Source organism: Microtus ochrogaster, chromosome 5 (genome assembly GCF_000317375.1).
Source record: "Microtus ochrogaster isolate Prairie Vole_2 chromosome 5, MicOch1.0, whole genome shotgun sequence".
Classification (NCBI taxonomy): Eukaryota; Metazoa; Chordata; class Mammalia; order Rodentia; family Cricetidae; genus Microtus; species Microtus ochrogaster.
Genome location: NC_022012.1, coordinates 59,227,952 through 59,245,745, shown reverse-complemented (window position 1 = coordinate 59,245,745; position 17,794 = coordinate 59,227,952). Strand labels below are relative to the sequence as shown.

General features: G+C 44.4%; 1 protein-coding gene across 1 annotated transcript in view; it reads right to left on the bottom strand.

The window, feature by feature from the left end:
- Positions 1-17,794, bottom strand: part of Impg1 (interphotoreceptor matrix proteoglycan 1) — a 129,500-nt gene that overhangs the window by 16,261 nt on the left and 95,445 nt on the right. Inside the window, exons 14-15 of the mRNA XM_026779099.1 lie at positions 12,401-12,933; positions 8,832-9,051 (exon numbers count right to left, since the gene is read on the bottom strand). Of these exons, the coding sequence (XP_026634900.1) occupies positions 8,832-9,051; positions 12,401-12,933 (753 nt within the window). The remainder of the gene's footprint in view (positions 1-8,831; positions 9,052-12,400; positions 12,934-17,794) is intronic.

Genomic DNA, 17,794 nt, shown 5'->3' with positions numbered 1-17,794 from the left:
GAAGGGAAGGGAAGGGAAGGGAAGGGAAGGGAAGGGAAGGGAAGGAACCAGGTTTCTCTTGTATTGGCTTGGTTCATTTTTCTCCCTTCAAAGCCATAAAATACAGTGTTCACTAGATGGCGCTCAAAAGCAAAAGAAGTAAAGAAGTAATGAAATGGAAGCGACCAAAGTGATTTTTCTCTTTTTAAAACCAGCTCCGCGCGGTGGGGAGCGGTGGAGAGACGCGGAGACTCCAGGAGCGCATGGCGTGGCATACCGGCTCCAGGGATGGTTATGGGGCTATCGCTGCTGCGGGATTTCCATGGACACACTCCCGGGGCCGTCTGTTCCTTTTTTTGGATCCCTTGCAACGTGAGCTCCCCAGCCTGGGTCTGAGAGAGCAAGTTGAGACCCAGAGCTTGGAGCCACCTCCAAACTGCAGTCGGCACCACCGCGGCCCTCAATACTTTTGGGATGAACGAAGATAATAATTGTCTTTCAAATTAGAATAAAACCAATAAACCCAGGCCGGGTGATATTCAACTCCAGATCCATGAATTTTTACATGTAATTCTAAAAGCCCTTATTAATTAGTGTTAATATTCATCAAGTCTAAAGGAAATCCTAAAGAATTCTCTGTATTCTGTCCCCTTGTCAAAGCTCGGGGCTTAGTGGCTAGTATCAGATAAATCTCTCCAGCTAAGGTCTGAGATACGGTGGTGGCGTTCCTACCCACCCACAGGCCCAACTTGAGGACACTATAGGGTTGTCTGTACCTTCGGAGGGCAGAGTCCTGTTCAGCCTTTCGGGGTTGCAGTGAGAGACCAAGAATTAGCGGAGGGTGGGAGAGCCTATTTTTAGGCCTGACTGACCTTGGGGGATGGGAAAAGGAATGTCTTGATGTTCATGAGATGGTTGGTGTTTGGAATGGGCGGCACAGATTGAAACTGAAGTGGTCTCGGATGTGTTTGGCAGAGCAGACAGTGCGGGGGGGGGGCAACAGGAAAGAGTTCAGTGGAAAATTATCTCAGGAGGCAAGGGACGCTCTGCGTGATCCCAGGAAACAGGGTCAAGCGCACAGGAGGCAAGTCTTTCATAGTAGGGCTCACTAGGTTGTGAATTTGGTTCCCGAGAGTAACCAATTTTCGTTTTCAATTTAAAATTATGGCACAGTGATACAGGGAATTGCATTCGGAGAAGTGTGGGCTTTAGTAGGGTTCACGGAGGATTAGACTGCCCCGTGGTCAGTAGATGACTTCCCAAGAGTCCATTCTGTAGAGTAGGCTACAGACAAAGGGTGCACACGGACTGTCTTTAAATTCCAGCCACTACGCAATTGGGTCATTTTGTGACAGGCTCTTATTATTTTTCCCCTACACAGTTTCTCCAACAATAATAAAGGGGTCTAGGGATTATGCCTACTCTGTGTATTTATTAAGATTAAAAAACAGTGCCAATTAGTACTTGCGATTAGTATGGGTTTTATTGTCTTTGTTGTGTTGAGTGACACCTACCTCCTTCTCAGTGGTGACTACTGAGCAGGAATCTGGCAAGCAGCGCATTTTATTGGGAGCGGGAGTTTGTTGATCCACAGTTTAGCTGAAAACATCTTGGATGGCAGCCTGTAATTAATTCCGACATTTGCCATTTGCCAGCCTCGAGGTCTGCCTGGATGTGAGGAGCCTTCTTAGAAATTCAAGGGGGGGGGAGTTGTATATGGTTTCTGCATTCCTGAGATCTTCAACTGGCACAATCAATTGGTATAAAAACCCTACATGCTTCTGAGGAATTTTCATAGCTGCCGAAATAAAAGGCGACTCTCTTTGCTGGAGATGCTGGCAGAATACAGAGCAATCTGTGATTTATTCTGTTTTTCAGTTTATAAATCACAGATACTTTTATGAATCACTGACCCATTTATTTGGGAAGTTTTCAGAGGGGAATAGCAAGGCCAAACACAGTCACAGTAGTGTTAGCTATGAATTTGGTCTAACGGAGTGCCTCTTTTTCAGAGAGCATGGACTGATTTGAATATGGAGTACCAGGCTGGTGAGTAGCACGTGGGAATCTTCAGGCTGCTCTTGTCTCACTTCATTTAGGTTGGTCTCAAACTCACTCTGGGAAGGTGGGGAAGTCACTCACTTCAGAGGGAAAGAGTAGAAGAACCCTGTGGATGATGTTGATGCTCCCTTCCCCCCCCCCCCCCCAACCTCACCAAAGTTGCGCCTCTGACACGGCCAAACCATTAGCCTGCTTTTGGCAAGTGTTTGGATGACCACTGACCTGTGCCCTTACATGACCACAGCTGCTGCCACTGCTCCCACCAACAGCATCCCCTTGCTTCTTCGGGCCTCCCTCCCGCTCTCCTTTGTGTGGTGCTGGGTTTGAGGCAGGGGCTGTACCTCCTGCTCTTTCTTTGCTGGCGATCTCATTGCCTCATCACAGTTTCTCACTGCTCATGGCTAGTTTTCTTTTCCTCTCAGGGCACTCCTTGCCCTGGTTCTGCTTTACCTGTTTGCTGGCACTGCTTCCCATGTGTTCACTGCCAGGCTGAGCCTCTTTCCTGACCCCTAGAAGAGGGCTTTCCCTAGGGAGCGGTCGGTTCACCTAATTCCCATTTCCTTAGCACTGGAGAACACTCGCTCACTATCTTTTTTTTTTAAACTTTGCTTCCTTAATCCCAAGGGATCTTATTAGTTTTGTCTTTCTTTTGGTATTTAAATTTAAAAAACTCACCGTAGGCACCGCTCTTTGTAGCTATGTATTTTTGTTAAATACTTTCCAAAAACGTAGCATTTTTTGCGAACGATAGACTGCCTTTAGCGTACTCAGGGGACTGTTTGGTACTTCACAGACATTTGAGTGTTCCAAAATGCATTAAAGTTTAACTCTAAAAGACTTTCTATACAGGGAGAGTCTGGGCAAGAAGAAAAAGGTACGATACCAACATGGATCCAGGCCGATCTGACAGGGCTCTGAGGTGACCTCACTTTCTGTTCCTTCTAGCCAGAGTCCTCCTTTCTCTCTCCTCTGTACCACAGCTGCCACCACACTGGAGTAGCAGCAGTACCCCGAGTCTACCAGACACGTCTGCACTTTCCCCCCCGACCGTCTGAAATAGTCCCTCCGTCCCTCCTTTCTGTGGGTTGCTCACATCGTAGAACCCAGCCCTTTTCTGTATTGTGACTATTGATTCCACTCTGTTTCCTTAACCTCTGTAGAGTCAGGGTTCTCCCTTGCCTCTGTCCTTCATTTTTCTTTGTCCTTCTGCACTCTGTTAACATCCAGATTATGGTTCCTACCAGTTTCTAGTAAACCTTTTTGTATTTGCTTCTGTGTCTCTTGGTAGGTAGTTGGCTCTTTGATGGAAGAGATGGAGTTAATTCCCCTTTAGATCTTGGTCTCCCTAAGAGCGTCTGGCTCCTGGCAGATACCTTGCAGTTGTTTCTGAGTGTGTGGACGGACAGGAGCCCATGTCATGCTGACAGTAGCATTTACTTACTTTTCCGTAATAGGCAAGAAAAGGGCCGGAGGGAGTAAGAGGTTGCATAACTGCTGATGGGTTTGGAAAAGTTACTCAGTGTTTGGGAATGGAGAGAAGTGGCAACCCGACCTTCAGGACTGTGTTAGAAGCCGGGCAGGCCCCACCCCGTTAGATGTCCGCCTCTGTACAGCCTGCAAGGCAGGGATGTTTAGTTCTTTAAACGTTTCTAAATGGTTAGATTCTAAGTAGTTACGTAAGTACTTACATAATACTTTCAGTTTTTCCTTTTGGCTTGCAAAGCTGAAAATGTTTATTCTCTGGCTCCTGGAGACAAACTTTGCTAGTGTGTGGAAGACAGTTACTTTGTTTGAGTCACTATTTACTATTGATTACGGCCCAGACATTTTACAGCTCTGTAAAGTTAGAAGTTAACACATAAAGCTACAGCGGTTCACTTTCTGGTTTATAGTTACAGTCTTTTGTTCCCTGGCTGTAGAAAATCTGTTTCAATAGCCTCTCTCCACAAACCTTGCCAGCCTAATGACTCTCTCCGAAGTTAAATGAAACTTTAGCGCATGCTCCCTATCTCTTTGCATGGCAATTATGGCTTTTATGTTTTGAGGGAGACTCTTGGTGCAGGTGGGAGAGGCAGGGTAGGTCAGGTGGTTTTGGAAGCCAGGAGAAACCCTAGCAGGATGGGAAAGCCTGGCTGTATATAGAACTGGCTTATATATGACTTTTCTCAACAAGATAGTGGAGGGAGGGGAAAGGGGCTAGAAATTCAGAGACTCAGTGTTGTTACAGAGTGTCGGGCTGTCTTGCCTGGGAACAGCTTAGACTCACAGGATGCCTTTTCCACCTCCCAGCGAATGCTCAAATGATCAAGAATAGAAGCAGAGGGGTCTCCTTTATTTGCCAAACGTGACCTGGAATCATCAGGGCCTTTGCTTGTCAGTGCTTGCAGGCCTTTCTCCCTTCAAGCTCCTGGACCGACACGCTTGCATGTCAGCTGGCCTTGTCTAGCTGAACAGACCACACGAGCAGTCCAGCCAGGTGAGTGGGAATCTAAGCCCCATTTACACTTGTCTTCATTCAGGAGCATTGTCTGTGAGATAGCCGCAGCTGGGTGTAAGAGGAGGATACTATGATTTGCTCGCCTGTCAGTCACCAGGACAGCTTCTGCTCAAATACATCGCTGAAAGGCGCAAACCTGGCTTAGCTAGTCATTCTGTAAAACTAGGGCCAAAGAGCTGTCATACTGCTAGATGAGAAAGAAAGTGATTGACAAATTCCACTGTACACTTTTTCTACTCTTTCAAAAATGTGGACATTTATTTATTTCTTAATAGAAATGGGAGGGGGAATATAACATCGCCTCTGGCTTTTGTCCGCAGCACGACAAATTATAATAAATTATAATAAAAATATTTGTTTATTTCCCCAAACTAAAACTGTACAGGAGGCTATTGATAAGATGCTTTACTTACAATAGAACTGGACTTTTTTTTTTTTTAAAGAACAATGTTTTAGTCTTCATGTTTTATGTTTTTATAGGACATACAAATTCATGGAATTAAAAAATTAATGTTGAGTTTTGGGGTTTTTGGAGAACTATTTCTGTGTTCTATATTGAAACTAAGCTGCAAATGGGCAGGAGGGGAGGGTCCCATGTGAATGAGGGTGGTCTTTGTGTGTCTGTCAAAATGTGGACCTAGTTGCCACTTGCTTTTGGCTCTTTCCTAACATCCGCCACATCCAGTAACAGTCTGTCCTCCTGTGTCATTGCAGTGTGAGCCTCCCCAGCCCTGACCCTCAGTCTTTCTAGCTGCTCAGGCATGGCTATCAGCCCACTCATTGGCCAGTTTGTCAATGTAGAGGCTTCAGAGGTCTCTGTAGTAATACATCTAATCCTACATTCCCTCCTGCTCAGGTGGTCGGGTCTCAATGAGCGGAGATTTAAAAGGAATCATAGTTCTCTTTGTCTGGCACCAACCCAAGCCCATAGAAACTTGCTTGAAGTCTGCTACATAAGAAAATGGCCATTAAAAGGTATATTTGAACTCAAAAGACCTATTTTTGATGCCAACATAGTTTAAAGATGTCCTTTCTCCACAGTTCCTTTGGGCAGGGCCTGTCAAACGTAGACAGGTCATGTGAAGGGGGATGGATGCTCACTAGTTCAGAGATGGTGTTCAAGGTCTGGTGAGCCACTCAAATGCACACTTGCTGGTTCCCTCCATGAATCTGCTCTTTGCCTGTGACGAGATTGTTGAGGATCCACAGCTATTGTTGAGCAAGGGAGTCCACTGGCTCAGGCAGGGCTGGTCCCCCAAGACTGCTCCTGTCTTTGTCCATCTGCATTATCGTTGATGAGAAGGAAAACTTTTAAGTGTAGTTTGGAGCCGTGGCTTTAGCCTGTACACAGCACAGTGAAACTAGACTCTCTTGTTAGTTGAGGGGTGTATATAATTTTTGATTTATGTAGAAGAAACCATTCTCATTTTTAAAACTTTTATGAAGCCATCTCTAATGTCCTGATCTTCCTGCTCTCAGCTCTTCTGTCTGGAGCCTTGCTAATGTTTTAACAGGCTCTCCATAGCCATTTCCTGCCAGACTTCTAACATTAATTAATTTTTGTCCTTCATTCATTATTTCATTATTTTTCTCTGCATTAAAAGCAGATTTTCTATCTCTAGGTATTCAGTAAAGAACAGAATATGGAGAACTATTTTACCCCAAAGCTCAGAGTAACAAAACAGTCCAGTAACTTCTGCAAAATATCTCCCTGTGGATACCGAGTGGTCATTCACTCACTCATTCATTCATTCATTCATTCATTCATCAGTTTCATTCATATTTATCGCTGGACACACTACATCGGCCTCTCTGGAAGTTCCTGAGCTGCTCCTAGGGTTGTGGCAAGCAGACAGACCATTCAATTGGCCCTCTCTGTTCTTCCCTTATTGAACCTTTCAAGTTGGGTATGCACCCAAGCACACTGGGAAGCTTGAGGCAATTTTATCTTAGGTATCTCAACATAAATTTGACTCTAGCAGGAACTATAGCTGATGTCAGTAGCCTCTCACTTCTACCAGCTGCCTAGAGGAAAGGCTACACCCCATACTGGTTCACAGGGTAACAACGAAAATAGCTTCAGCCCCAGTTGCTCCACTAATACCTTGCCATGCTAGCTCTTAATCACTCTTTATGGTACCCTGTGCAGGTCATAAATTAATAGTCAAGTCAATTACGCCAATGTTGTAATACTAACTGTTACATTTATTAGGCAACTATAATGTGTCAAACACTATGCTGGAGACTAAAAATACCCTTTTTATTAATTCTCATGCTCTTAGAATGTTCCCTAGTGTGGTACAGGACTGTCCTCCAAACCAAACTGCCATCATCTTCATGAATTTGGTTGTGCCTGTTTGAAAAAGATAACACAGCTGGGCTTGTTGACTGTTGATGGTCCCTCACAGAAGGAGGGATGGAAGACTCATGGGAGCACTGTCTCCTCATTATTCAGCCATTCCCATCAACAAGTTGCATGCAATTCTTCCCTAATTTAATGTAACCTCAGATAGAGACTAACAAAGTTAGGTTGCAGAGGACTTGGGAGAGGGCTCTATCTACATGGCCCGCAAGGGAGTCATCATTAATACTGGGCACAGACCTTGCAGTGTGGCTGCTTCAATGATACGCATGCTCCCAATCATGCCCTCTACTCTTTTCTCTGTAAATAAGCCCAATAAATCCAACGGTTCTCCAGAGTTAGTGTTGGTGGATGTGTATCTCAGTTTGTCACTATGACCTTAGGTGAAGGGGTTGACATTGTCTCTCTCAGGGAAGGAATTTTAATAACATTTTACTGTGGAAATTGGGTGCTGCTATTAACACACAGGAGTCACATTCAGGGTTGGGTTCCCGAGGTCCGTGGGCTATGTTGTGCTTCTTTCAAGCATCAGCAATGGCCCCAGCTCAGTCATAGCATGGCAGTACTTGCCTCTACTGCCTTTCTAAGGCATTTATCAAGTGGTCCCTGATGTTGAAACTGTTCTCAGAGGCATACATCCAGGCATTCCCCATCTTGACCTGGCCCTTCCACGGACATTTTTTTTTTTTGTACTGAGTGGGCTCCTAACTGCCTACTGACTGAGGGGTGGAGGAAGGCAGGGGCCGAGGCTCTCACCTCCCCTGTGCTCCCTACTTTTCCTGGCACTTTTACCATCCAACTGTAAAGAACAGCCTCAGCTCTGGTTACCTTCTGTGGATAGAGGCAGTCTGTCTTTCCCTGACGTTTAGGTGGTCTTTGATTGCTCAGGGGATCTAGAAGGCTTCCTTAGGCAGCTCCTGTTTGGAGGTAACTACTCCCCTGCTCAGCGCCAAAGGCTGGGCTGTCTTTTTAATGATGCTGTTTACCAAGGCACTGAAGCAATTTTCGTAGGATTGCTCCAAAGCCTGCTCTGTCAAAGATAAATGTTTCCTACTGAGTTTTTTTGGCTTGCAGTTTTGCCCAAGGCCTTTTCCCTCTGTCTTCATAGTTAGTCCACAGAGAGCCAGAGAGAGAGTTAAAGATCCACTTCACTAATTCACAGCCAATTAGGAAAGTTTGTTTTGAATCTGACTGGAAGGTTGCTTTGGCAGTGGGATAGAGCCCTCCTGTCCTGCGCTCCAGGGGGATTAAAAACCTTCCTGCAGTTAGAAAACAATTTAGAAATACAAGGTGAAAACAGTCCTCAATTCAGGCCTGGCCCACGACAGCGGCATACACTCTTCATTGTTGGAGCAAGCATTCGCTTTCTGGTTACTGTTTTACACACATGGGCACAGCACTAGGGTGTGCAAGTGGGAGAGGGGCATGACTTTCTTGTTTGGTTAATTTCTCCAAGTTTGAATTTTGATCTAATTTTCTCCCTCTCTTCAGGATTTGATCTAAGTTTTATCCCGAAGTTTCTTATGACAAAGACTGTTCTGATAGTTCACTAAGACCACAGGTTTCTGAAGCAGGAGGCCTAGGTTGCTGCAGTTTTTTAGAAAGTGCTTTGTCCTCCGGCAGAAGGCAAACTACCTTGGTTTGGGGCTACATTTTGAAAAGTCTCAGTATAGCGGAAGTTTAGTACTGTGAGGAAATGAAAGCTGTCAGCCCGTGCGGTTGGGGGTGCCCATACCCTTTGCTTTTCTATGTAGCAGCACTTGAGCCTGCAGGTTAAAGACCCGCCTTCCTCAATCACAGAGTTCTAAACGCTTGTCTTGTTACTTGTAACTTCATTTCGTTTCTGTGATTTGACCAGTTGATCAGCATGCTTAAAAGCAAAACAGAGTGAACCCCAAAGTTCCCCGGGCTTTCATTGTTGACCTCACCTACCTAGTTCCACGCTGAGAGAGCTGCTGTCAATTTCCAGATTGAGTTGCTGCGCTGCAGTGGCTCGGAGATCCTCCAAGACCCCACGCACCGCCTGGGTGAGGTTGTAGGGGACCACTTTTGCAAAGCGCACTCTGCTGTTCACAATCACACTCCCGTTCCTGAAGCTGAGGATTTCCAGGTGCTTAAACCCTGTAAGGTTGGATCGCAGATACGGAACCAGCTGCAAAAGAAACAAAACCAAACCAAACTTGTTTATTCCTAACTCAGTCGCTGCCGGTTCTGTTTATGCTCTCTCTCCATTACCTGAGGTACACATTTCCCTTCGTCATTGCTGGTTTTGTTGCTGGGTGTGAGACAAGAACACCCCAACCCTCAGTGATCTGTTTATAGTAAATATGTCCACATTTCCACCCTTCTGCTTGCACTGAGGTAGATGGGTAGGGATTTCTTCATGCCTTGTAAGAACAGATTTTTTTTTTTTAACTCAAGCCAATGCTATCAGCCAAGGAATGTCAGCTTACTAATTTTTTTTTCATATTTATTTATTTATTTATTTATTTATTTATTTATTTATTTATTTATTTTGTTTACAGTATTCTGTCTGCATGTGTGCCTACAGGCCAGAAGAGGGCATCAGATTTCATTACAGATGGTTGTGAGCCACCATGTGGTTGCTGGGAATTGAACTCAGGACCTCTAGAAGAACAATCAGTGCTCTTAACCTCTGAGCCATCTCTCCAGCCCCCAGCTTACTAATTTTTTTAAGTTACTATTCCAAATTGAGTCCAGGAGCCAACCAACCTATGTCTGTGTAAATGGAACTGTGAAATATGAAATCTGAAATGACCCACTGAAATCAAAATACCCAAACCTGATGTGTCTTTAGTGAAGCTTCATAGCATGCAGAAGGGAAGTGACAATCAGGACGTCTGGATGCGGCTACTGAACTGGTTCCAACCAGTTGGGTGGCCTTCACCGAGCAATACAATGCAATACCTCGTGGAACTGTGGGCTCATCTGCCTTGTGAGAGAGCAAAGGTGGCTCCCCAGGGATTTCTTTCCAAATATGATTTAATAATCTCAAAAGCATTCGTGGGACATTGTGTTTCTCTTGTGTTCACACTTGTCTCTTGTGTGCCATGGCCATCTTGAAGGTTATTGTCCAGAAACGTTTGAATCTCATTTCCTGACTCTAGGGAGGTTTGTGAACGACAGCCCTATAAATATGGACAACACCAAGGTTCAAGGCACAAGCTTCAGGGCTTGCCTCAGACTGCTTGCTCTTTCTCACCCTGTCTATATCTCTGGAATGCTGACCCTGACCTTGTCTCACAAGGTGTGCTGGTTTGCTAAGTGAACTGGGCACAAATTAGGGGACAAAGGGACCTCAGTTAGGAATGGCCTTCATCAGATTGGCCCACAGTCTGTCTATGTCGTGTTTTCTTGACTAACAATTGCTGTGGGAGGGCCTGGTTCATGATGGGCTCTGCCACCCCTTGGCGGGTGATTCTGGGTTACACAAGAAGACAGGCTGAATAAGCCATGAGGAGCAGTCCTGTAAGCAACATTCCTCTGGGGTTTCTGTTTCTAGCTTCTGTCTTAAGTTCCTGCCTGGAGTCCCTGGATGATAAATTGTAATCTGTAAGGTCAGGTAAACCATTTACTTCCCATGCTGATTTAATGCTGTTTATCATGGCAACAGAGAAGCCTGATGTGGGATTCCCCTCTGTGTGCTATGAACACCCTTGGCCAATGAATAAAGCTGTTCCAGACAGTAGCTTAGCAGAATAGAGCAAGGCAGGAATTCCAAGCAGATAGAGGAAGAAAGAACACAAAAACAGAGAGAAACCATGTCGCTGCTACAGGAGACAGACACTGGACATTGGATGGAGCCTTGCCGGTAGGCCACAGCCATGTGGAGATACACAGATTAATAGAAATGAGTAAATTTAAGATATAAGAGTGCTAGAAATATGCATAAGTTACTGGCCAAACAGTATTGTAAATAATATAGTTTCTGTGTAATTATTTCAGCTCTGGGCATCTGGGAAACAAATGAGCAGCATTTGCCTACAGAAGCAAAGTGGAAGACACCGTTATCTTGAAAAAAAAAAAAAGAAATTCTGTATTAGTGTTGGGAGTTTGTTCACTGTGCTCTGTCCTGATTTATCCTATTACTCTACCAAATCCATTCTTGAGTCAGCTCTATGTTGGCCTGGGGTAGGAGTCTTCTGTTTTCATCGTGGACACAGACAATTATCTGCCTTGTCTCCCAAATTAATTTGCAGAGCGTGATGGAAAAGAAGATGAATAGTTACAGTTGATATTTTTCCAGCGTCCACGTTGCCAGACCTGGTTATGTGACTAGCTCATCACTACACAATGTGTAGGGGATGCTGCTGCTTTGACAATCTGTGGACAAACTGCTCTCCCTGGATCGCTCTCTTCTCACAGGTGACAGCCAGGAGGGAGCAGCTACTCAGCAGTAACTCTGCAAAGGAGGAAACATTCTTAGGGCCACATGTGGAAGAAATGTGGTTTGCAAGGTGATGCTAGAACATCCCTGCCCACCTATCAAGAAGAACTAAGCCTGCATCTGATTTAAGTGTTCTTAATACCTTTGTTATGCTAGCCTATCATAAACTCTAATGAGGACACTGGGGTGTGAGATAAGGCTCACTGGCACTTTGTTCCCCAACACAGTCCCAATACTCTTCTCATGGAGTGTGTGTGTGTGTGTGTATGTGTATGCACGTGCATGCATGTACATGTGTGTGTGTCTGTCTTTGTAGAGCAGAGAGTCAAACTTGAAAAAAATTCAAGTTATTTGAAAATTTAACTTAGAAAAAGCATATATATTTTTCCGAGATTGTCAGAAATCATGTGTGCGATATGCATTTTACAATTTATTTAATCAGACATGACTGCTAAAGCCATCACATAATTCAATATTTATGCCTGTACATATGTTTCTTATTACATGTGTAGATATAAATTAAAATGCAAGCTTGAGTGTGTCTGTTATCAAAGTGTATCCATTGTGAAAATCTTCTCACTTTATATGTCAAGGATCAGAAACGACAAGTTGTATAGCCATTTGCAGTAAAGTAAGGGGGCTGGGAAAGGGGGCTTTTGTATCTGAAGGCTCTTCCTCATCTCTACTGGGTATCATGGCTCTGTGCTTTCTCTGGGCAGCTTAGGGAAAGTTAATTTATACTGCCTTTAGGTTCCAAGCTCTGTACTGCCGTGTTTCTGTATAGAATTCGGGGAAAATTATTTAGGGAGAACCATAATGAGGAGAATTGAAGGATAAACTGATTCCCATGAAGCTGGGTGGTGGTAGTGTCTTCTCTGATTGCCCAGCATAGAACTCATTTCCCTGGTTGGATTGAAATCACCTAAAATTCTAGCTGAACGCCTTCTGCAACAGCACAGCTGCCTCACATGCTCATCTCTTCCTAACCTGCCCTGCACAAGATGAGCAGCAATTATGCTATAATCACAAAGCAACGGCAAAAAAAGAAAGAGGAGACGCAGCAAGTGGAGAAAGGCAAGCCATACTCACTCACCAGGTCTGTGAATCGTTGTTCCAGGGCTTGATACTCCAGAGAACTCTTGTTGAACAGGTCGTAGGAGAAAGGCATGTTAGCCACTCGAAGACTGAAGAATACCACTAACTCGTGGCCCTGGGTAGCAATGGTCTCAGAGCTGGCGGTGATATACTGTAATGGGGTGGGTGTGGTTATCTCAAGAAAATGATCCAGGGCAGAATTATGTCCACTCAGTCCTGATACTTCTGACAAGGTAGGGATGTCAGATACATCCATTTCCTCTAGGTCTCTGATTGCATCTTGGCTGCTTGCAATCAGCTCGCTGGAAGATGCAGGCCGATGTGACAGTTCTAGCGGCAACTGGCTGATGGGAGAATCACTCATGGGAAGATTGAGCCCAGGGACGAGTGTTGCTTGGCCAGTGGTCCTCAAAGGAGTGCTTTGATCAGCTGGAGAGACGATGCTAGGCGTGGTAAAGGAAGGTAGATTTTCCGATAGGAAAGTAGAGGCTGTTTCAGGCGGAGACCAGGAGCTGTCTTTGGAGGACATGCCTGACACCGTTTTCATTGTGTCCAATTATTTCCATCCGGAGAGAAAATGAAAAAAAGTAATCAGCTTTAATTTTCATCAACAGTTTCAACCACCCATTTTTAAAAAGGAGAAATTGGTATAGAAAGGGAAAACAATGATGCTTCCAAACCTAGGAAGGCAAAAGGTGGGTCCCTGAGATCTTTTTATCCAGACCCCAACATATTTACATATTTACATATTTGAGATGAAAAGAGTGTATCATTTAGTTAGACTTTCTTGCATAACCGTCCAGGTAGACTTAGCAAACCTGCATAATAGATAAAAGAATGGGTAGTCATCACTAGACCAATGTTGGATTCCAAACCCCAGCTGGCACTGGCCTAGACTTAAAACCACACCCTCACCTGTAACTCTTAGATAACCTACTGCAGAATGTTGGTTCAGATATGTTATTCACTTTCCAATACTGTAAGCTCGAATTTTGCAAAACTGAACTTTTTGGGGGATTCAATCATCATATTTTGGTAGCTTCATCATCTATATTTCAATGGCACTCTTTCAGAACTGGATATTCGGATTGAATAATTTACAAAATGATACTGAGGATGTAAATGTGTGGTTGATGTATTCTTTGGGCTTTATATTGAACATTCAACTTGGTAAGTATTTAGTAATATTTCAAACCATTTCATTGCTTTCACATAGGACTACTGAAGTCCATTCCATTTTTGGTACCAAATTAAAAACTGTAAGTATTTATGAACTGAGAAAGTAGTTATATGAACCTTTCAGAGAGTGAGATTGATGGGTTATTAAAGTAGCCCAATAAACCTAAATCCAGAGCCACTGATTACATTTACGGGAGCAGGCAGACAAAGCTGGCAATTTTCTATGATTACTTCCAGGGGCGCTTTGACAAATCTGTGGGAAAGTTCTCCTGAAACCTGCATGCTAAGTATGATGAATGGTCTGTCTGGACGCAGATCGAATCTTCGGACTTGCAGTCAGTTCATTTACCACAGCGCAATCGCCAAAACTGAAACATAAACATCTCTGAAAAAAATCTTATCAGCTTTATTACTTTCTTCAAATAAAATCTGGCTGCTGGTGAGTTATGCTTACATCCAGGAGAGGGACTCTCATCCTTTGTCCCTATTCCAGAGTGCCAAGGTATGTCCAACCAAAATTCACTCAACTGCCAGAGATATCTGCTGACATCTATGATCTCTATGCGTATAAACTGAGATTTTATTCAATATTCTTTGATTATGAACTTAATGCTTGTGTACCCCCCAAATTCATGTTGAGAACCCCTGTCCCACAATGTGATAATGTCTGGCGAGGAGGCCATAGGGAGTGAGGGAGGCTGTGAGACTGAGCCCTTGTTAGATAGGATGGCCCTGGACCCTCATCTGGACAGATATGAGAGGGATGATCTGATTTTGCAAAGTGAGACTATAGAAGGCTTCCATGTGCAGCCCAGAAAAAGTGCCATCCCCAGGGCCCAACTCCGTCAGCAGTAGCTTGGTTTTGGACTTCCCTAACATTAGAACTGCAAAAGTACACTTCTATTGCTTAATTCCATCAGCACGCTGCGGACTTTTGTGAGCGCTTGTGCTAAGACATCTTGTCAGGCACGGGAAGTAACCAGAAAGTGTTGCAGTGCTGTCTGGGCTTTGCTCTGACTTCTTGGTGCCATGCATTTGAGTCTGTGCTCCTGGGGTGTGCACTCTACGCTCCTACAAATGATAAGCTTTAGGAACCCAGGCAGGCAGCACCATGATGGATGTCTCATGTCTGCTCTGGGGCCAGTCTTTCATCACCTCCACCTTTCCCACTGTATAGACTTTAACCAGCTGAAAACAGGCCGTACTATAAGTCATCAGTCAGGGAATTTCCACCCTCCTCCATCTGCGGCATCTTCAGACAAGCTCCTCAGGTCCACAGCAAACTTTCCTGGGCAATTTCATTGGCATAGCAAGTGGCTGTTGATCTGTAGGGCTGCTTGGTAGTATATAAAGCACCAACTAAAACAACTGAATATTAAAACATTTATTCTTGTGTTTACGGGATATTCAAATTTGACTACAATCTTTTATTTTTTATTTTTTTGCCAAATTTAGGGACTCTATTTAAATTTGCTTTAAAAAAATTCTCCTAATCTCAAAAATAAAAGAAAAATAAAAATTCTTCTATTTTTGTTTGCTTTTTTTTTTTTTCTTTTTCTTTCTCAAGATTGGAGCTACTGAAGCAATAGTTGTTTCTCTGGAAAAGAATTATTCAAGCCTTGCCATGACTTCTAATTTAGATAGTTATGCTTTTATCAGATTCTTATGTAAAAATGAGACACGGCAGTGACACAGACTATGCTATTACTAAGTTTCAGATGCCACAATAGGAACTCAAGTGCTAAAAGCCAAGGCCAATCATTTCATCATGGAATGTGAAAAACAAAAGACTCAAAATAACTGCGTTAGAGAGTGTGTGTGTGTGTCCTACAAAGGTGCAATGTGTTTGTGCGCGGAGGGGCACCAGCATAAATCCCAGCTCCTAGGCAGAGAGGAAACATTCCAGGCAGGAGAGCTGCTCAAAGTCAAGGCCACAGTTAAAATAGCCCAACCGAAAGCTGAAGGGCAGCTGAACACAGGGCAGCTGAAGCCCAAAGTGAGAGAAGTCAAGAGCAGAAGTTGGGACTGGTAGGGGTGCGGTCATCAACCATGCTGGTAGCTGAAAGAAAACAAAGGGGAAGGGAGAAGGCTGAGGATCATACCTGTCCTATGGGGCATAAGCCTCAAGCAGCTGCCCAGTTCCTACTGAAACAGGCTTAGGAGAGGTTTTCTAATACCCGTTACATCTTCAGTTGGCATAGCCAACACCCTCTTTTATATGAAAACCACTCATTAGCTATAATCCTTTTCATATTATACAATTTTTTTTTTATCAATTTGTTCAGTGACTGAACAGATACCAATAGCCAGGCGCTCAGACAAATCAGTGAACAAAAGAGCTGCCAGTCTCCCTGCGTGCACCACGTAGTGGAGGAAGCCTGAACCGTAATCCTCCAACACATCAGAAGATACGTGATGTCTGTGGAAGATGGGTGCTCTGGAAACAGAACCAGGCGAGGGAATCAGTCGTGATTCACTCACGCAAAGGAGAAGCATGTAGCAAAGACGGAGTGGGGGGGGGGCGGGGACTGCTAGCTTGGGGACAGTGTGACCCCACTGAATGCTGCAGTCTGCCAATGGTCAATGGCAGTTGAACACATTTTCAAACACAGACATCCTTTCTTACGATCTAGAAATTAGCACAGGCTCTCACTGACGCTCCCACAAGACCCTCCACTGTTCTGCTCCTTCAGGGCAGCGACGTAAGGCTGGTGGGCTGGCAGAACGGATTTTCTCAAAACTCTAGGAATTAACTGGAAATGGTTAGTTAGTAATCAGGGGGATGCTTAATTAAGAAAACCAGGCTGAATCTCGGCGCTCACGCGGACTCTGTAGCAGTTTTTGCTTTTCCTGTTTCCCCGTGTTATGAGGCTCGGCGGTAGCCTGGGAAACAGCAGCCCTGACCCTCAGTACCAGGACTTCTCAAGCAAAATGGACCACCGAAGAAAGAAGAGTAATTATTTGTTTTGACCTGTCTTTGGACTCCCTGGAAGCCAGACTCCAAAGCCTACCTTTTCCCCTCCTAGCAGAGCTCTCCTGAGGCTGAAGAGGCTGCCAGCGGGGTGCCTGTTGAAACCACACAGGCACACGTACTAATTGCTGCTGTGCCAGGCAGTGGCACCAGCAGGCAGAGCAGCCCGAACAGCCCACTAGCCAAAAACTTTGGAGAAAAATTGCAGAGGAAGAATCGCTTTGAGGAACAGCTCTGTCCCGTGGAGAGGAAAAGTGGAGAAGGTCGCCCACAGGCTCAGGGCTTAACGTGTCTGCTCTGAGAAGGACATAAACTCACGGGGGCTTTGAGTTGGAGCTTCTCTAATGCAGGCAGAAAGCCAGACCCCTCGCACAGAGGCGGCTGCCTTATCTGACAAGGGGTCCTTTCCCAGTGATGAAATAGTTCTGGACTTAACCAGAGGTGCGACTGTACAACACGAATATGCTCAAAACCACCGAATTGTCTATTGAAAGATGACTACGACACTGAATTTTATTACAGTAAAGGAGATAGTAACACACGAGATCTCATGTTCCCGTCCCCTCGCGTCTAATGACAAATCAGCATACAGTGTCAACTAACACGTTAATACGACGGAAATCACCACTAAGCCACTCTGTTTTAGTTCCAACTTCCCTTCCATCCTCTCCTCAACATTCAGCAACTACTAATTTGTTTTCCATTTATGTAATTTTTTCAGTTTATATAAATCCATTTTACATAATGGAGTAACTCAGTGTGGTGATAACATTTTTCTGAAAATATCTTTTGACCCCAAAGAAAAGGATTTTTTTTTCCAGGCTTTACAGACAAGTTAATAATATGTTTGAAGTCACTTAAGGCTATGTACTTACCCTGCTTCTTCTTCTGTGTGCCCAGCTCATGTAGTTTAGCCTGACTTTAAGAGAACAATGCTTGGTGGTGGTGGCACACGCCTTTAATCCCAGCACTCGGGAGGCAGAGACAGAAGGATCTCTGTGAGTTTGAGGCCAGCCTGGTCTACAAGAGCTAGTTCCAGGACAGGCTCCAAAGCCACAGAGAAACCCTGTCCCAAAAAACAAAAAAAAAAAACCAGACAAAACAACAACAAAAACAAAAGAAACAAACAAACAAAAAAAAAAGAGAGAGAACAATGCAACTAACTTGACTGTCTTGGATTTCCCATGCAATCAGGTTTTACAACTTCAGCAGAATGCATAGCTTTAATCTTATGTCTTCTTT